At 45.1% G+C, this 17,658-nt stretch overlaps 1 protein-coding gene across 4 annotated transcripts in view; it reads left to right on the top strand.

Moving 5' to 3' along the window:
• The window catches only part of Cpne4 (copine 4), a 457,031-nt gene that overhangs the window by 21,445 nt on the left and 417,928 nt on the right, over window positions 1–17,658 (top strand). Inside the window, exon 2 of one of the 4 annotated variants that reach the window (XM_075964809.1) lies at window positions 247–775. The exons of the other annotated variants lie outside the window; for them this stretch is intronic. Within the exon in view, the coding sequence (XP_075820924.1) occupies window positions 753–775 (23 nt within the window). The 5' untranslated portion in view covers window positions 247–752. The remainder of the gene's footprint in view (window positions 1–246; window positions 776–17,658) is intronic. 4 annotated transcript variants of the gene reach the window in all.

Here is a 17,658-nt window from a genome sequence, read left to right as displayed (position 1 = left end):
CCGAACGTAGATGCTATCTACTTTTCCCTTTGAGAGTCCCTTTCTCATCATGAAAAATGTCTTTTAAAAAAGCGTGCCAGCATTCTTTATGTTGTGGCACTTGTTAGAGAGAAAAGGGGGCAGTAGGACTGAGAACACTGCCGAGCCTGGGCTGGTTTTGCTTTTAAGTCATTACGAAGAGCTAGCTGCATTATGAAGGTTTAGGTACTTACCTGTCTTCATTGTCTTGGGTATTCTTGTTTCCAGTCACTGAGTCCTCACAGGGAGCTAGAGGAGAGATGTCACAGTCTAGGGGACTTGGCAGGGAGGGAGCCATGGATTCATGCCAATGAGTATCCTCAAAGGCCCTTGCCCTTGCCTGCCCCATGGAGCCTCTGAGCCTGGATTCCCTGATGGGCTGCGCAGGAAGCCAGTGGACTGAGAATGTCATGTGATTCCTTGGGACTAATAAGAGGAGAGGACCTCCCACCACAGCTCCTGGCGGAGGGCCAGTCCTGCCCTAGCTTTTGCCTACACATCCTTCAGCGCTTTCTACGCTGGGTCAGGAAATACAGCTTCCTAGAAGTGACTCCCGAAGATCGTGACAGCTCCATACTCACAGGACACAGGTGTTAGCCAGGGAAGCACCAATCTAGTACTAGAAGGATTCACATAGCCTTCTGGTGGTGGACCAACAAGCTTGGAACTAGGTGCTGTCCACCCTGTAAGGCACCAAGAGCTGTTTGGGAAATAGAGGAAGAACGAGAATAAACATGGAAGACTCAGAGGCACAAGGGTAAGTCCTTTCTGCACGTTTTTCACATTTTCCCATCTCCTATCCTTCACTATTCCCTTTTTGTCTTTACCTCCATTTTCTTTTCTTCCCTCATCCCTCTTTCTTGCCTTCTTCCTCCTCATCATTTAAATTAATCTCCTCTCTTTCATTCCTCCCATCCACTTGTACCTCCTTCCTTCAATTCAGACCATAATAGCTCCACCTTTTGTTGTTACCGAGGGGCCTTTTTGACCCATGTTTACCTCCAGCCCCTCTTCCTGGCTTGTCTTCCTTAACCACACAGCCAGCTAGCACATACTGGACGTCTACTATGAGCTGTTAGTTCAGAAAAGAAGGCTGAAATGGTGATGGACTCTCCAGCGTGTTAAGATTTAGTTCAGGAACGTTGGTACAGATATGTGCAAAACTAAATAACCGCCATGGTTATGTAATCCTGCAAAACCATAACCAGGGCTGCAAGAGGGTCTGAGCAATCTTGTTAGATGAGTTTCAAGAATGGAACAATTTTTCATGGTGTGTGTGTGTTTATGTGTGTGTATCAATTTAGTAGAACCTTTTAGACAGTGAATACAAATTTAATTTCTATATGTTATTAATATTCAGAGAAGAGACAAAACCCCTGTACTGGACAGGAATGGACGTAGACAAAAACTCCATGTTATTGACCTATATTTTTGTTACCTCCACTTTCCATGGGAAAATATTGCCCTTCCTCAGGGCTCCTGTGGCTGACTAACTTCCCTTCATTCCGGAGCATGACCGTAGTTCTCCTGAATGCTTCTCTTCAGCCGATGACAGGCACGGGGGTTAACCAGACCATTCCAAACTCCAGTTGGTCCATTTAAATTGTGACTGGAAAATCCACTGATATAGAAGGTGAGGCTGAAAAGAAAGTGTTAAAACAGAGTCCCCCATCTTAGGGGGAGAAATTCCAACCCGTAATTTCTGTCAGATTTTTAGGTAACCAAAGCTCTCAAAGCTGAATCTGACCAATTAGAGCCCAGGGAGCCTGGAAGTTAAGGTTTGGGTTAGTTTGTGCTTGGCATGGCATTGGATTTTTTTTTCAGTGTTAGCACTCAAACCTAGAACCTCTTACATGTTAGGCGAGTGCAGTGTCTCTAAGCTATACCCTTTACTTCTGTTTCTTCTTTATTGCAGCACTTTGGCATTGAAAAGCTTCAATTGCCTTGTCACTTGCATTGCCTAACTCTGTAGGTCAGGAAAAGTCTACAGTTTTACATGTCTGCTGACAGGTACATTTAATCTGCATTTGTGGTTTTCATAGTGGACGTGTAACTGAAGCCAATTCAAATTGTGGTTTTTCAACATCCCTCACTCATAGACGGCTATCTTAATGCTGCTGTAACACCCGTACAGTAAGCGGATGCCCAAAGAGGAGAAAGTATGCCGTACTGTCCGCGCATCTGGGTCATCAGCATGCTTTGTCATATACCTGAGAACCTGACAAAATGCGGTGGGAATGACAAACTGATACCTCCAGATATAACTGTCAAATATGCTTTTGCCTCGGATGAGATGGGTATATAATGTGGACAGGGGGCACTGACGTGCAAATCTTCTATTATACCGAAGACAGAACATTAAATAAATATGCAACAAAAGTGTGCACCCTGGGAAACACCCTGTGCTGATGAGCGCTGGTCCTAGCCCTGTGTCTGCATCTCTTTCCGTGGAAGTGCTTATATGGAATCCAGCTGAGGCGCTGTGTTATCAGCCTCACTATGGGAGCTGATGCTTCTAAGTTTATTCCCTCTGAGGCTAGCATTTCCCTGTGATTGTTCCGTGTGATGCTTAGATGTCTTAGCCTTACCTTAGCGTTGCGGGGAGATGGAGGGTGGTTGGGGGGTCTCTTCTGCTCATGACCTTTGGATTTTTGCTCTGAAGCAAAGGAAATAATCCCTTGATCAAATATTTGCTGGCTGCTTAGAATGTAAATGTTCTCACTGCTCTGCTTCCATTGATTATTGAAAAGTTCATGACATCACACCGCCTATGATGTGTGTGCCCACTGTGGGTGTGTGTGTCTGCTGCGTTAGGAAAGATGCCTGTCAGTCTAAGAACACTGCGTGATTCCTAGAGTCTGTCTAGATTTTGCTTTCTCAAGTGAGACCTGGTTGCAAAGGTGGCCCCGTAGAGGAAGGAAGGGGGATGAGGTCTTTGGTGATGTATGTACCCCATCATGTGTTAGGATGGGGGTCATTAAATGGCAATTTGAAGACCACGCTCCTTCCTATGGTGAAGGGGAATTATTTGGATTAAAGTGATGTGGCAGAGTAAAGATGAGTTAAGTTGATGAGTTCAAGGCCAGCCTAGTCTACAGATGGAGGTCCAGTCTCACAAAACAAACAAACAATAACAAAAATTAAACCAGGATACAAGCATGGACTCTTTTGCATCTTGAAATAAATAAATTAAACATTTATCCTCAATTGTGAAGATGTATTAGGCAAAGAATAAAATGATAAATAAAATTAAATATTGGAGCCGGGCGGTGGTGGCACATGCCTTTAATCCCAGCACTTGGGAGGCAGAGGCAGGCGGATCTCTGTGAGTTCGAGACCAGCCTGGTCTACAAGAGCTAGTTCCAGGACAGACTCCAAAACCACAGAGAAACCCTGTCTCGAAAAAACCCAAAAAACCCCCCAACAAAACAATAAAATTAAATATTGGGTCAGCAGAATAAATTGACTTTTGTTCCCAATTTGATTAGAAGTGATTTAATAGAAATTCTAAGAAATCTTTAAACTATGGGATTTTTAAAAGAATACAGAGAATTTAATGAAATACATATATGATCAATTAAAAAATATTCTCGATTAAATAATGTCAGACCTATTACACATTATATTATTATAACCTCATGCAAAACCTTCAGAGGTAATAGTAAAAAAGCCAAACCTAGCCAGCTAATCAAAAACCATCAAATGACTATTTTGTGAATGACAGAAACCAAGAACATAATAATTAAAAATCATATGGAATACAACCAAATTTTAATAAAATTAGGTTTTCTACTTGCTAGGCCAATGTTAAAAAAAACCAACAGATTAAATAGTTTAAGGGAAAAAAAACAAAACAAAAAAGAAAGAAAGCAGTCCAGTGAACACAGTCATACCTCTAGCCTAGGTTTGTTTAAGTGCTGGGGATTAAATCCATGGCCTTGAAAATTCTGGGCAAATTCACTACCTCTGAGATAAACCCCCTCCTGCCCAAGTACCTCTTCCTGCTCCTGATCAGCTCCCCCACAGCTCTTACTGGAAACTCAGCAGCTTGATCCCCATCCTTCTCAGAAACCAAGGGTTTAAGAATGTGGAGCAGGCCCTGGGACGTTTGCTGGACCCATGCAGGAGGGTATCCCGTTTCTGTTCTCAACCCTTCAACAGTGGTAGCTGAAGAAAAAGCTTTCCCTTTCCCTTTTCTTCAGGTGTCCTGAGCTGAAAATACTGTTTTGAAAAGACAGCAGACATTCAGGCATGGTTTGTTTTCCACACATGGCTAATGCTGTCTGCACTCTGAGTTTATCAGTGCGACACTAGTACATGTCATTTTGAGCAAACCCCTTTCCACAGTGCAAGGTGGCTGTCTGCTAACACTGGGACACTCAACGCTCTGCACACAAGTTTCCCTGCCTAGGCTTGTCTGCCTCCACCTGCACCCACAGATTCTATATCATGTGGGGCTGCCTTTTTCATGGAGACCGTATTACTCTCAAAGCCCCAGAACAAATTATCTGGCCCTTTATAAAAAAAATTGTTCTGATACTTAACAATTAGAAAGTTGATCCTAGAAGGAAGAGAAGGAAGTCCTGGTCAGCGTAGTTTGCAGGTAGAAGTCCACAGATAGGGTCTGAAACCTCTTATGAGGTGAGGATATAAAGGGGCACGAGGGCATGGTGGCATATGCCTTTAATCTTGGGAGGCAGAGGCAAGCAGAACTCTGTGAGTTTGAGGCCAGCCTGGTCTACAGAGAGTCTGGGACAGATAAGGCTACACAGAGAAACACTGGAGAAAGAGAGAGAGAGAGAGAGAGAGAGAGAGAGAGAGAGAGAGAGAGAGAGAGAAGAGAGAGAAAGGGAGAGAGAGAAAGGGAGAGAGAGAAAGGGAGAGAGAGAAAGGGAGAGAGAGAAAGGGAGAGAGAAAGGGAGAGAGGAGAGAGAAAGGGAGAGAGAGAAAGGGAAAGAGAAAGGGAGAGAGGAGAGAGAATATAAGGAGGCCTGCAGAAAACAGGGTGGGTGAGGGATTACCTGCAAGACGCCTGAGAAGAGCTCCTGCCACCTAAGTTTAGGATGCAAAGCTACTCAAATCCTAGTCGGATTTGTCCTTAATAATATGCCAAAGTTTTTCATCACAAAAGCTACATATAATAAAACACTCCAGTGGACAGGGAGCTGAATAGATTTCTTTTAAATGAGGCTCTGTTCTCCCACAGCCGGGCCATACTGGCTTTTCACAGTTTCAGAAAAAAAAAAATCTTGTGTGATTTGACCTTGTGTTTTTAAAGCATTGATCGTGAACTAGATGATTGGATTCCCTTGCCCCAGCAACCAGAATCTTTTTGCCACTTTGCAGGTGTTATGTTTTCTGGGTAACCAGCACTGTGTAAAAGGTCCCTAAGGAATCCACAGCCATGGCAAGCTCACCCCCTCCATCATTAAGGAGGCAACAATGGAGATTGCTAACAATGAAGGGTGCAGCACAGGCTTTTGGACCAACAAAGATGGAAAGCTTTGGGTACTATTTCTTGTCCATACGTGGCTAATGTCTGTATTAGAAGATTATTAGTGTGAACCCAGCTCTATGCCAAGTCATTCTTGTCATTTTGAACAAATGACAATGTTGCAGTGTGAAATGTCTCCCGTAGATGCCTTTGTTTGAGCACTTGGTCACTTGGTGGTGCCCTGTTAGAAACTTCAGGAGGTCGAGCCTCTCTGAAGGAAATGGGAGTGGCCCAGCTCCAAGTCCCATCCTTCTTCTTATTCCTGCCTCTGGATACAAGGTGATCAGCTGTCTCCTGTGCCCGTCTCCACACCTTCGAGCCATGATGGGACTGTATTCCGTCCTAACTCACGATCCAAAATAAATCTGTCCTTCCTTAAGTTGCTTGTGCCAGTAATTTAAATAACTAACATGTTTTCTTAGCGCACAGGTGTCCTGTTTGCTGTCCTAAGTGTCTGGGACACTTAGACTCCACAGGAAATTGACGTGGTTCAGGGTTGCCCCACGCAGGTGGGCAGCACTGCTGACGAGCACACAGGAGCTCTGTGGGCTAGGGATCCTCTTGACCTGCCTCCTTGTGGGCTCCTCTTTACCCACGAGGGGGAAATCAAACTAGATAGTTTCCAAGGCATCTTCTGGCTCTTTGGCTTGGAGGCCTTCTGAGGCCATGGGCAGGGCTCTTCATGCTCTGTGGTGCTTCTAGCCCCCGGGGTGCCTTTGAAACCAGCAGGGAAACCAGTAGGCCAGGAAGTCCCTGGGGCTTGGAGAGAAGGGAGCTCTTGGATATTCTAAGAACAGGGCTCTGGAGGCTGGAGGTGTGGGATGGGGCACGTACCAGACCACAGGCACCTGTGCCTGAGTCTGGACTAATTTTGCCCAACTTTGGAGCAAAGGAGAGAGCACAGCCCCTCAGGATCCAGGAGCTAGAGAAGCGCCCATGCAGCACGGATTATGGTCTTTTCCACCTTGCTCAGACCAGAGCTGGGATAACACCTGGCCTTTGCAGATTTCATACCTGGACCCAAGAGTGTGGTGCTTAGACTAAGGAAAGGGGAAAGAGTCATTAAAACAGGTCACTGGAGGCCATAAGTACACAATGCTGGGGCTCCTCTTGCTGGGGCCAAAGAACCCTCCACAAAGAGAGATAACAGGTCTAGGCACACTCAAGTCAACCATCAGTTTCCTCCAATTGCCCAAGAAGACAGTCTATTTCTCTGGGAAAAAGTGTGTGTGTGTGTGTGTGTGTGTGTGTTTGTGTGTGTGTGTGTGTGTGTGTGTGGTTTGGGTTTTTTTTAGAAGAAAAGTAATTAGTTAGGTTTGCATTTGACCAAGGGACAAACAAGCTCCCTGAAGCCAGCTCCCATGGCTGCTGCATCAGGACATTTTACATTCAAAATTCAAAGCCAGCCTGGAGGACTCTTTCCTCCCAGTGCACACCTCTGAGTGCTGCAGCTGCAGGCCAGAACAGTGCCCTGCTTTACACAGTAATGTATTTTGGGGTTCAGCACTCTTACACGTCAGGTCCCAGAACTGTTCACTATTGGAGACTTCCCTGAGCATCGCAGGATGCCTGTGACACCATCCCTGGCCTCTAATGCATTTGTTGCGAGTAGCAGGCCTTTCCCCCCATGCTCTCACTCAGTGATAGCAGCATCCCGAGTTCGCAGACTTTTCCATGTCCCAGCCTCACCGCAACAAAAGGAGACTCAGTCACATGGCCCACATGGACATCTGCCATCCAAAGAAAGGTGTAGAAATATATTTTAACTTGTGTTCCATTTTGTTTTCCTTTATACCAAAATTCTGCTGCTAATGACTTAGGCCCCTCTTCCTGGCTGGCTGAGATCCTGGTGTGTGTCACTAGGAAGCCTTTGCCTGGCTGGCACCCTCCCAAATCTCTCCAGCACTTTCTCTTTGAAGCCTGGAGCCTCCTAAGGAAGTATTAAGAGCCAGCCGACTATGAGAGCAGTGTGCTTGTCTCTGGGCTAAGTGCCTCTGCTCAGGCAGTAAAATGCTTCAGCGGCGTGAGCATATGGCATCAACACAGCTTCTGAAAGCCATCCTGGGAGGTTAACAAGCATAGAGGAAAGGGAGACAGGTTGTGCTAGGCTCAGAAAGTTGACAGATTGGGATGTCCCCTTCCTTAGGAGGACTGGGCTGGCTTTCCTTAGGGTACTTGATTCTGTACAGTCCATGCGTTATGTGCAAGAGGGTTAGTGCCTTGAAACTATGATGTATTGTCCCTTCAGTAAGGCTTGCTCCAGACCCTGACATCTGCCTCGGAGAGGGACTTGGAGCAGCCGTGTGGCCCAGTACTAGCCCTTATGTCTGAACCCAGGGAGGCATCTACTTTCCATTAGGCAAAAGGATGTGAACAGCTCAGCAGCAGCCCACTGCATTCTGTGTGCATGGGCTCTTCATGGTGACATCCATCACCTGGGCGACTCTTGGCAGACAATTAGCCTACGGGATTGGTCAGAGATCAGCTGTGGAGGTTGCACAGTTTAATAAGCCCAGGACGAACAAGGCTAGAAAAGGCCATTGGCATATTTTATCCAAAAAGCATATTGGCTATGAAGTTTCATGATCATACCAAAAGTGATCATACCTGGGTGCCGTCATCAAGGCATGATGATAATAGACATTTTTTTTTTTGATACAGGGTTTCTCTGTAGCTTTGGAGCCTGTCCTAGAACTAGCTCTTGTAGACCAGACTGACCTCAAACTCACAGAGATCTGCCTGCCTCTGCCTCTGGAGTGCTGGGATTAAAGACATGTGCCACTACCTCCCAACTGATAATGGACATTTTAAAATTGAATTTAATCTCCTTCTGCTCCTGATTTGGACCTTGGGATTTCAGTTTGGTGCTCCAGTGTGGAACTCTGTCTCTGTCTCCTTTCATCGCCTGATGAAGGTTAATATCCAGGAGGATGACTATATGTTTTTCTTTGGGTTCACCTTCTTATTTAGCTTCTCTAGGATCACGAATTATAGGCGCAATGTCCTTTTTTTATGGCTGGAAACCAATTATGAGTGAGTACATCCCATGTTCCTCTTTTTGGGTCTGGCTTACCTCACTCAGGAGAGAGAGCACGAGCAAGGAACTCAGGACCGCGAGGGGTGCACCCACACACTGAGACAATGGGGATGTTCTATCAGGAACTCACCAAGGCCAGCTGGACTGCGTCTGAAAAAGCATGGGATAAAACCGGACTAGCTGAACATAGTGGACAATGAGGACTGCTGAGAAGTCAAGAACAATGGCACTGGGTTTTGATCTTACTGCACGTACTGGCTTTGTGGGAGTCTACGCAGTTTGGATGCTCACCTCACTAAACCTGGAAGGAGGTGGGAGGTCCTTGGACTCCCCACAGGGCAGGGAACCCTGACTGCTCTTCAGGCTGATGAGAGAGGGGGGAGTTGATTGGGGGAGGGGGAGGGAAATGGGAGGCAGTGGCGGGGAGGAGACAGAAATCTTTAATAAATAAATAAATAATTTAAAAAAACCAAAAAAAGAAAAAGAAAAAAATTGAATTTATTAATTATTATTATTATTATTGTATATGTGTATGGTGGCAGGAGATATACAGCGTGGTGTTTGTGTGGAGGTCAGACCACAACTTTGCCTTTCTTTTCATCTTTATGTGAGTTTTGGGGATCAAAGTTAGGTCATCAGGACTGCATTGTAAGTCACAATCTCACTGGTCCTATAACGGATAAATTCATGGGGTTTATTTTAGGAGTGGATCTTTTGGAATAAGTAAGAATCATTGGAAAAATGTCCCCCCTCTTCATTTCTTTTTTGAACCATGGTCTCACGTAGCCCAGGCTGGTCTTGAACTTCCTATTAGCTTAGGATGACCTTGAACCCTGATTATCTTGCTTCCCTTTCCTATTTGCACAGTGCTGATGATGTAACCCAGGCCTTCATGTCCTCTGCCACCTGGGCTACATGCACAGCTTTACCTAGAAAAACCTTCTCAAGACATTTTCAGTGGGGATACTCTGAGCCATAGTTGAAGGTGGGCACTGTGCATGTATGTGACAAGGTATGAGAGTATCTGTGCCTTACCACATACACAGTGTGAATGTATGGGTCAGATGGCTCAGCTTAGTCACTTCCTGCTTAGAGTGAGTGGATGAGTTACTTAATATCCCTGGCCCTGGTCCTTTGTGGTTATAGATGATGCATTAGGTGTTGAAAAGCACAGAAGGCTCTTGATGAGAGGTATCACTGTCACACAGTGTGCTCTTATCTGTGGTGAGAAAATAGGTACCATGTCTCGATTTAGACTCCTCAATGGCTTACATATGTAATTATATATAATGCATATAATATATGTACATTTACAATATAATATACTATATACACATACAGTATGTATGCATATATAATTATGTAAATGTGTATAAATACATATACAATACACATGCATATGAAACGTATTCACCTCACTGAATGCTTGGTACTGGGTGAGGAGGTTCTGTATCTTGGAATGCTTTCTTTCAGTAAGACTAGAAGACCGTATTTCAGACACCTGAAATATCTTCCTACTAAGTCTCTAGGGCTCCAGCTTTTCATTCATTCCATGACCATTTATTGAGCACCTACTGTGTGCCAGGCACTTCTCCTAGGGGCTTTGGATTCAGCTGTGAAAATAGACAAAAACCAATGATACTTTTTAAAAAAAATAATGTTTAAAACTTTTTTGTTTTAGTGTGTTGGGGTATGTGTGTGCATGTATGTGTATTAATCTGGGCATACTCATGTAGAGTATCATGTCAATGTCTGATTTGTTCCCAATTTCTCTCCACCTTCATTTTTTGGGGGGGACAAGGAAAGGTCTTTCATTGAAAATGAAAGCTCACTGAATTGGCTGCCAGCAATCCTGCACCCCATGTTCTCCTGTCTCCTCCTCTCCCGGTGCTAGCCTTTTACATACGTGCTGGCGATTTGAACTCAGTCCCTCATGCTTGCGGAGTGATGCCTTCATTCACCCAGCCATCTCTTTGTCTCACTTTCTTGGAGGTTATGTGCCCAGTGTGGTTCTGCCATGCCTCCAGGAAAGAAGTCTGGTGCTCAGCATTGTTAGAGCGTTTGTGAACAAACTGTGCCCTGCTCGTTCTGTGTTGGGTGCTGGGGAAGAAGGGTGTACTGAGAACAGAGATTCTGGAATTCAGGCTCAGTGGTGGGCGAGCTGGATAACTGGTACATGAGCAATTAATTTGGAGACAGAAAATGCAGATTCATGACAGGTGTCTTGATAATCCTAGAATTTTTAAATACATTTCTGGATGAATAATTCATGAAGGCTTTTTACTGAGGCATGTCAAGGCATGGTGCCTGGAATATACTACGTAAGACTGTGCATGAATGAACAGTTCACTGAAGGAAGGGCTGCCATGTACGGTTGCAAGGGTACTGCCTGTGCAACTCCAAGGGCATCCCATTGAGATGGTGGCTGCAGGGCCAAGGACAGCAGCTCTGTTCATCATCTTGCTCACAGAGTCTCATTAAGTCCTTCCTATATCCGACTTACTGTTTGAATGGCATCTCCCCACACTGTGGCAGCTTTGGAGTCTCCAGACAGGGAGGTCAGTTTTTCCCTACGTTCATGAAGTATATCAGGGAGGGTCAGAACACAGTTCCAGCATGGAGAACAGAAAGAACAGCTCCTCCATGATGAACTGTAAGGGAGTCTTGGAAGCAGTCAGGTCTTTGGGGAGAAAGAGGAAGACACAGAAATGGAGATTTTCTAGGTCTTGGGCTTCCCGGTGTACATTTACAAGCCCTTTGTCCTGTTTTCTCTTGCTGAAACACACCATCTACTAAACTCTTCTTTTTCTCAGAAGACTTGAGAAAGACCCCAGGAAACACCAGCTGACCAAGGCTCTGCACTGTTGAAAATCAAGGGAGTCAGCAGAACTGGGGAGAAGAGAGACAGCTTCTATCACAGTTTCTCTTTGAACTCTCTTTGAATATCTGCCCTTCCTTGGAGTCCGCAGTAAAAAATGTGTAATAGAGAACTGTGTGTAACAAGAGGGCCTGCTTGTTGGGGTTTTTGTCCTGCCCAGTTCCCACAGCCATTTAGCCCCAAAAGAATCACACAGAGATTCTGTGTTAGTTATGACTGATTGGCCCATTAGCTCAGGCTTCTTATTAACTCCTATAACTTACGTTAGCCCATTATTCTAGTATATGTTAGCCAAATGGCTCAGTACCTTTTTCAGCAGGACAAGTCACATCCTGCTTCTTTGGTGGTCTGGGCAGGATTCGGAGGAAGCTTCTTTCTTCCCAGAATACTCCTTTTCTCATTGCCCTGCCTCTACTTCTTGTCTGGTTGTCCTGTCTAAACTTCCTGCCTGGCCACTGGCCAATCAGTGTTTATTTAAAACATGATTGACAGAATACAGACAATTCTGCACCAACGGTGGCTGTTGCTTCTCTCCTTACGTCTTGGGTGGTTGCAGTTGTAAGCAGGATTTTACACTTTCTGTCCTATTCCTCCTCCTTAAAACAAGGGAAGAGGAAGGGAAAGGAGGACACTGCTGGGTCACACATGGGGTTCCTTGAATATTTCTCAAGATCCTGAGGGGAGTCTGTCTTTCTGTGGTCTGGGGGTGCCACATACAGTGAAACTGTGGGAACCCAGTCTCCAATGATGCTCCTTGCTCATTATTTAGTTAATTCTCAGTAAACACTCAGACCCTTAGCTCCCGGGGGCCACAAAACATAAAACTGAGGCTTTCATTATGCTGGAAAAGGTATAGATAGTAATGGAGATGACGTTGAGGTTCTAGGAAATGAGGTTTTTGAGCTCTCTGATTTCAAGACGGTACGGTATACTTCTTGCGGACACATCTGGCTCCATGTGCTGTGAGCACCTCTTTGAATTTCAGAGCCTGTAGAACCTACAGATAATAAACTAGTGTTGAACAGGTTCCATGATGCCTTCTGTGCTGATCTTCCTAATAAAAATGGGGAGACTGAGGCAGAGATACATGCTGCACTCACGAATCCTTCCAAGGAAGAGATTATTACCTAAGTGTTGCATGTGAGGAAACTGAGGTCTTCAGCAATTGTGCATCCAGAGCGTTTGGTTCGGGATTTTTCATCTCCAGTAACTACTGTGTAATGTGTGTTCTTTATGCAGTATGAGTTCTTATGACCAGGGAGGGTGCTAGTTCCCTAAATAGAAGGAAGGGGATGATGGTCACACCCCCTGTGAATAGGTAAAGACAAGAGTGACCCCTACTTAGTCAGCAATCACACTGGTCAGGCATTGGGCTTGATTTTATATTCCGAGAGCATTTCAGTGAGGAAGGTACTGATTTCCATCCCATTTGACAGATGATGATGTTAAGGTCCAGAGAGACAAATGGCCTCTCCAAAGTCACACAGTTGTTAGAAGTGCCCCATCTTTTTGTATATGCATGCATGTTGGAGGGTATGTTTGCACATGTATTTGCAGGTATACATGTGGAGACCAGGGGGACATTAGGAATCTTGCTTTGTCATTCTCTGCCTTATTCCTTAAGAGAAAGTCTCACACTAATCTTGGAACTAGGTTGGTAGGCGTTGAGCCCCAATGAGCCTCCTGCCACTCCTCCACCCAGCATTAATACTGCAAGAATGCAGAGCCATGCCTGAGTATTTACATGGGTGCTAGGGACGCGAACTTAGGTCCTAATGCTTGAACAGCAAGCGCTCTACCGCAGAGCCAATCATCCCAGCTTCATAGTCTTACGTCTTTTTGTTTCCTGTTGGATTTTATGTTTCTAGAAATGATGATGAATTACTTCTACTTAATCCCTCCATCCCTCAAACTATCTGAAAAATATTTTTCTCCCCACTGAGGTAATTCTTTGGCTTCCTATTCTTACTAGCCACGGCAGATGTCACTGGGTCAGACAGTGGCCTCTGTGGAATGCTTTTCTTCCTATCTTCTGTACCTCAGGTAGACAGGTGAGAGGAAGGTGTGCAGCAGATGGCTGTCTTGGTGCTGGGTATAGCATCTCATAATCTAAATTCAGCATTGATTCATTTTGATGGCTTTGTTAGCCATCAGGTCGTGCCAACTTGACAAATCACCTCAATGGCTCGATACAATGGAGCGACTGCAGCACAGCTACCGCATTATCAGTGACCAGGGACTGCAGTCAGTGGAAGATCTGCTTCATGGTCAGCACAGCGGAGCTGGGTGCCGGTCTGTTCTGTGCCAGCTGGAGAAGAGACAGCCCTTGCTCATCTCTGGGGCCTGGTAGGCTACAGAGGACGGGGAGGAGAGGAGTTCCTTTTGGTGGGAAGAAGGAGGAAGACCATGTTAAGGGCTCCAAAAATCGCCATTCCAACAGGAATGACTCTTATTGCTAACACGGAGACAGAAAGAATTTGAGGCAGCTCTTGGATTCCCCAAGATGGAATCTACAGGTTTGCAGTTCGATTGGGCATGCAGTATTCATTTTGCTTCCATGGTGAACCACTGTCGATTTCCACTCGTTGTCAGCTTGACGACTTGAAGCCCCTCAGTGCTGCTTACACCTCTAGCTGCTCTTGCTTTTCCTTTCCCATCTGTCATCTTTTAGAACTGTTTGCCCCAAACTGCCAGGAGTGCTTTAGTTCAGGGAATTGTGCATTTTCTTTAGACTGTCTCAGAAGATGACATGAGTGCTTGCCTTTAAAAACTGCCAGGACAGGGCTATTTCCCATTAGACTGTTAAGCTCCTTCACAGTAAATGCTAAGCGTGCATTACAAAGTAGAAGACGACAAGGTACAGCACTCAGTTTGTCTCTCTGTTTGTCTCCTCTTTGTAAACACACATACACCAGGAAATATTGACAGCCATTATTTATGAGCTTAATTTTTATTTTCTTTTCTGTAACTTTTCTAAATTAAAAAAGAATTTATATGAAAAATACCACCTTTATTGCTGAATTATGATCTAATAAAAATGATAAATTTTACATATGCTTATTATCTGTTTGCCCTGTTTCTTTCTTAAAATTGCCCAGAGCAGGTAGGACCTTCCTAAGGAAAGACATACAAGGCAGGAAGAGAGAGAGGTGCCATTCAGAGATGGGGGGGGGATATCATTTATATCACAAGACCCAATTTAATCAGGGTCAACCTGCCCCTCACCCCTCTCCTCTTGTGCTTGTTTAGGTTAAGTATTCTCAGGCATCTTCTGATGGTTACCATATTGCAATTAAAATGCTGGGACTGGAGTGTTTTTGCATCTCCTTCCACAACCCCAGCTGTCAACAGCTGCCCCTGTTTAATCAGGACCCATATTGTTCCCTTCCATCAAGCAACTTTCAACTTTCTCAGGTGACAACGGATGGAAGAGAAAGACATCAGCTGAATTTTAATTTCATCTTGCCACTTAGAAAATACACTAAAGAAGTAGCCTTAGGATGTCTTGCCAATGGAGGGATGACGACACACCTGTTGGAGGTCTGGTCACTGCCATCTTCTCATCCACGGTGGGATGCTGTGGGGCAGGAGAAAGACTGGTACCCAGAAGCATTTGATGAAGAGCAGAGAAAGGGCCCTTGGCTATAAATATCATCACATGCCAGCTGTCTCAGTCATGGAAGAAAGGAGATCTGAACCTCATTCACATGGTCCCTAAGAATGAATTAGTGTGAGTCTTGCAGGCTTTGTGAAAAGACAATGAGACTAGCACCCCAAAACTTCCCAACAGGCAAGCATTACTCCAGGCTGTAAAATTATTCCCTGTAACACGTGGCCCTGATACCTCTGACTTCTTTAACTGTAGAGTTTCCCTACAGTAGAAGCCATGACATCCTATGTACTGGCTATGTTGTGACATGTGCTTCTAAGAGTGATGTGTGGGCACACACATGGTCATCATACACAGAAGCTCTTCATGTGTACATCCACTACAGATGAGTAAACACACAGGCTTCATCCAGAACCCATAGCTCATTCATTAACTCGGTGCTTCTTCAACCCTAAGAGGTACGTGGGACGCTTATAAACAAGCAAGTTCTCAGGTCTCGTGGCTGGAGTCTGAAGAGCCTGCCTTTCTGACAAGTAGAAGGCTGCAAATCCAGGGACCACACCTCCAGTAAGAAAAGTGTAATCAACAGCTTGTCTCCCTAGGGATCACCAGCTATTCAAAGGGCCTTTGGAAAAGACTGGCTTCTGTAGTTTTTCCTTACGTGTTTTTTTTCTTGACAAGCATAATTGTTTCTTATGTACACTTTGATGTGTAAATAACTTGGTTGGCTTGTTGATCTGAGATGTGTGTCACTATGCACCCATGGAGGTCAAAGGACAAACTAAATCACCTGCCGTTCTCTCCTGCTGCCTTGTGGGAATCAGGGGATCAAACTCAGTGCATTGGAGGCCTCCAGTAAGTAAAAATGCTTTTACCTGCTGAGCCAAGTTGGGTTTTGTTTTTTAAACCAGAATGGACTTTCCCGAGCAGGTGTCATTGACTGACTTTGTACAGGCCGGGCAGGTATACTTACGCATGTCAATCCCTCTTCATTCCCCATAGACTGTGAGCTTCTGGAAGAAGACAGGCAAGGCCTGGATCAGGATTTGCTGTTCTCAACATGCTTATCATTTTGATTGTGGTCTGTTGGAATGAGCTTGGGAAAAATGCATTGCAGTAAGATGTAGCACAGAAATGTCAAGGAATTTCTGCTGGAACTTCCCTGCTTTGCACTCGTGCTTAAACTGGAGCTCAGTTTCTTTCAAGATCCCTGTGGTGTGACAGTTGGAAACACATTAATGAAAAACTCAGTCCACGTCACTTTTTCTCCCTCGCCTGAGGCTCTGTGGAAGTCAAGGGACAAGGTTCTCTGCCTTGGGGTTTGAAGTAAAACCCCCATGACCAAAGCATGGTCATTGGCCTCTGAGACTCCCCAGAGAAGGCTATAGTGAGCTGTTGGGATGACTGGGTGGAGCAAATATGAGAAAGAAGATATAGGTGCTTGCTCAGTGGTGTGGGTACGGGCTCAGTGGTGTGGTAACGGGCTCAGTGGTGTGGGAACGGGCTCAGTGGTGTGAATACCGGATCAGTGGTGTGGTAACAGGCTCAGTGGTGTGGGTACGGGCTCAGTGGTGTGGGCATGGGCTCAGTGGTATGGGTACAGGGCAGGCAGATAATTTGCTGTTGAAGCTGTGTTGTGATAAGCGCACCCATCTTACTGAGAGCAACATGACCTGGGGTAGGAGAACTGAAGCACTTGGAAAAGCCTAGAGGGAGATGGTGATTCTCTTGTTCAGCAGCAGATGATCATGGGAAGTTAAAAATGTGAATGCAGTTGGCTTTGGTCTACTGGAGTTCACAAGGAGTGATACCAATAACCACACTGGAGTACCCTAAATAACCTTCACAGCCACACGGATAGCATCTGCTTGGATTCAGCCTTTAAATTTGTGGGGTGGATAGGAGGACAAAGGCATAAGACACCCCCACACACACCACCACCACCTGCTTCACGTAGACTGAGACACTTTCAAGACTCAGTGCTTGGAATCTTACACTCAGTATGGATGAGATTTTTTTGATTTGTTTTCTAATCTATCATCTACCTGTCTGTCTGCCTATCATCTTTGTATTTCTGTGGGAATGCATATACCATGGGGCACATTGGAGGGTAGACAGGTTCATTCCTTCCACCATGTGGGTTCTGAGGGTGGAACGCAGGTCCTTAGGATTGGTTTGAACCCCTGATTCCCACAAGCCTTTACCCACTGAACTATCATGCTGGCCCACTATTTTGCTTGGATTGTTTTTTATATACTGGGTATTGAATATAGGGCTGACACAGTCTGGGCAAAGGTCTACCACTGAGTTGTATCCTAGCCCTCTTTTTTCCTGGTTTATTTTAATTTTGAGACAGTATCTTACTAAGTTACTTACCCTGCCTTTGGACACACCCTATAGCCAAGATAGGCCTTGAACTTGTGACTTGTCTCATCTCCTGAGTAGGTGGGGTTACAGCTCAGACCTGCATCTCTCTTTTTTTTTTTAATGCTGAAAACCATAATACTCAGTCATCACATCAAGTCCAGTACAGTTTAGGGTGGTTTGTTGATGTTCTTTTGTTTTGCTTTTGTGTGTGTGCATGAACATATTGATGCGTGCACGGAGTGCATGTGTATATG

The sequence above is a fragment of the Microtus pennsylvanicus genome, chromosome 3 (genome assembly GCF_037038515.1).
Source record: "Microtus pennsylvanicus isolate mMicPen1 chromosome 3, mMicPen1.hap1, whole genome shotgun sequence".
Classification (NCBI taxonomy): Eukaryota; Metazoa; Chordata; class Mammalia; order Rodentia; family Cricetidae; genus Microtus; species Microtus pennsylvanicus.
This window is presented reverse-complemented; position numbering and strand designations above follow the sequence as displayed.